This window comes from Phytophthora parasitica (genome assembly GCF_000247585.1).
Source record: "Phytophthora parasitica INRA-310 unplaced genomic scaffold supercont2.21, whole genome shotgun sequence".
NCBI lineage: Eukaryota > Oomycota > Peronosporomycetes > Peronosporales > Peronosporaceae > Phytophthora > Phytophthora nicotianae.
The window spans coordinates 194,032-196,447 of NW_008649007.1; the positions used below are offsets into that span (position 1 = coordinate 194,032).

General features: G+C 46.4%; 3 protein-coding genes across 3 annotated transcripts; all 3 read left to right on the forward strand.

Annotated features, from left to right (window-relative positions):
• Positions 1 to 262: 262 nt before the first annotated feature.
• On the forward strand, positions 263 to 418 carry PPTG_22672 (hypothetical protein; the record flags this gene model as incomplete). Its single annotated transcript, XM_008905793.1, has 1 exon — positions 263 to 418. The coding sequence occupies one exon, from the start codon at positions 263 to 265 to the stop codon at positions 416 to 418; it is 156 nt and encodes a 51-aa protein (XP_008904041.1).
• A 395-nt stretch (positions 419 to 813) lies between these two features.
• Positions 814 to 1,148, forward strand: PPTG_22673 (hypothetical protein; the record flags this gene model as incomplete). Its single annotated transcript, XM_008905794.1, has 2 exons — positions 814 to 946; positions 1,093 to 1,148. 2 exons carry the CDS (start codon positions 814 to 816, stop codon positions 1,146 to 1,148), a joined length of 189 nt encoding a protein of 62 aa, XP_008904042.1.
• A 473-nt stretch (positions 1,149 to 1,621) lies between these two features.
• PPTG_09776 (hypothetical protein) lies at positions 1,622 to 2,083 on the forward strand (the record flags this gene model as incomplete). The annotated part of the gene is made up of 1 exon (XM_008905563.1): positions 1,622 to 2,083. The coding sequence occupies one exon, from the start codon at positions 1,622 to 1,624 to the stop codon at positions 2,081 to 2,083; it is 462 nt and encodes a 153-aa protein (XP_008903811.1).
• Positions 2,084 to 2,416: the final 333 nt, after the last annotated feature.

The window sequence follows — 2,416 nt, forward strand, 5'->3', positions numbered from 1 at the left end:
TACAGATTTCCCCAGCAAATCCACAACTGCAGTCGTTGATATTCCTCGTGCAGTCAGTGGTCAGACGCGAAGAGAGATGGGCAGCACTAGACAGGACGCGTACTGAATTAATTTAAATTTGGCAGGAATGGGTCGTCTCGCAGGAAATGCCATGCATGTGCAAGTTGCTGCATTACAGGAGCAATGAAAGGCTCAGGATGAACATAATGTATTGCAGTGCCTACCTACACGTACTAAGGTGCCGCCATTTACTAGTTTCACCATGCCCTCGCAACCCAAGAACAGACAAGAGGCCAAGAGCACGTACGTCCGCCTCACAATTGGGCAGAAGATCGAGATTAAAAACTGCTGGGTACACTCTGGTATCGTGCCACGTCCGACCTCAACAATGGCGGTGCGTCATATTCTTGCTTACTAGTCAAAACTTTCTAATAAATCAATACATTTTCCTGGATCAGATTTCCTGTGTAAACTTTGTAAACTCGGACGATTTATTGGTCCCACCTTTGTGGATTTGCCGGGGAAATCTGTACGCATGTTTTGCTTTAAGGCACCACACTTCTTAGCAAGATGGTGTCCGGCTCAGCAGGGTAAGTACAGTACGCTTCAATGACCTGGTCGAACTGGATTATTTTCCTACACAAACTCTAACGTACTTGAAGTAGACACTAAGGTCAGTTTTGGAGAGTTTTTTTTTTTTTTTTTTTATAAAAGACACAATTTACTGTACATGCGCGGGTATAATAGTCGTCTGGTGGATGAAGCTGCGAATCATTTGGAATATTACGTAGATTTAATGGTGTTGATGTTGATATGGTGTTCGACGAGTACTCGTGGGTCCACCACGAGGACTCAACGGATGATGGCGAAGGCTCGGAGGTTACCAGAAAGGACCTATCAGCCGATCGTGAAGCAGATCCGACGGCGGCAGGAAGCGCAGAGGACTGTGAGTGGACGAGCATAGTGAAAGCAAGTTAATGAGGCGTTTGAGGTAAGCAAGTTGATGAGAGGAACACAGGGAGCGCAGGGAGCACAGGAGAGGATAGGAATACTCGCGAGCAGTTTAAGGAGATAAATCTAATCTCACTTCAGCTTTTGCCCCCTACTACGAGCACTCAAAACCAACAAATGGCCACACAATCCATTGAAGTATCAGACTATTAACTAACTGTAAATTATTGGACGGATAGTAACATTATGGCGCGTCGGTCGTTCTGTTGTTCCATAGTTAAAGTGAAAGGGTTGACTCTTTCACTACCAGAGATGAATTGTGGATCCGCAGCGGCGGTCCTATTAGGTGTATAAAGTGGGCGAGTATAATCAAACCTCATATATTGTGTCGGAGGGGATGCTTTGGCATAGGTTCGCAGCGGACCCGTAATAATTAATTGTACCTATTTAGACTTCTCATTCTACAGATTTTGTAGGACATGTACCCATCTGCTCGCAGATTTGTAGGACACATAGTCCTCAAATTTCCATTTGGAAATGATTTTATCAATATCAACTGACAAGGGTTTATTGAGCCACTGCAAAGGTTAGTTTTTTCGGAATTTGTAGGACACGTGTCCTGGATTCCTCCCATAGAATACCTGACTTCATAATTTCACACTTTGCCACCATGACGAACGTCAATTGGAGCCAGCTGGAGAAGAAAGTGGCGGAGATTAAACGCAACACGGTGAGCGCGCGCTCACGAGCTGTGTACCAAAACTCCTACGGTCGATTTGTTGCCTGGGTAGTCCTCCACAAACCCCAACTACTGACACCTGCCTTCGCTCAGCGTCTAGGTGACGTATCGGATCTCTCAATCAAACAGCTCAGGAAGACTCATCTAAACCTCGACGAGGCTAACCCACCTCTTCAGTTTGATGTGCTACAGTCAGATGTCTTTGAGGCTTGGCTATTAACGCTGGAGAAGCGCGACGGTAGTACTCTTTGCTTCTCAGCGCTAAACACTCATCGCGCCGGTCTATTCAACCTCTATCGTGACTATGGATGTGAAATGTCTGCAGCTATGGAGAAAGATTTGCGCCAGTATTTCAAGGGGATCAAATGGGAAATGGCTACTGCAGCAGCGTGAGGAGAAGCTCGTGCAAAAAGGGGCAAGGATCCACTTTCTTTTGAGCTATATATTTTTTGCTGTGAGCAGCTCCTCCAACAAACACCAAAGGACATGCTATTTGCGAGGGCGTACATGGTAATTTCTTCGAATCTCATGTGTAGATCTGCAAACGCTTTTGGCATTCGCCACGGCCACATGGAGTGGAGTGGAGATGCCCTGGGTGTGTACTTTGCACACCAGAAAAACGACCAAGAAGGCCGGAGACCTCGTGACCCAAGACGCATCTACACCAATCCATTACGACCGGCTATCTGTCCCGTGCTAGCTTTGGCAATATTTTGGGCTACCTCG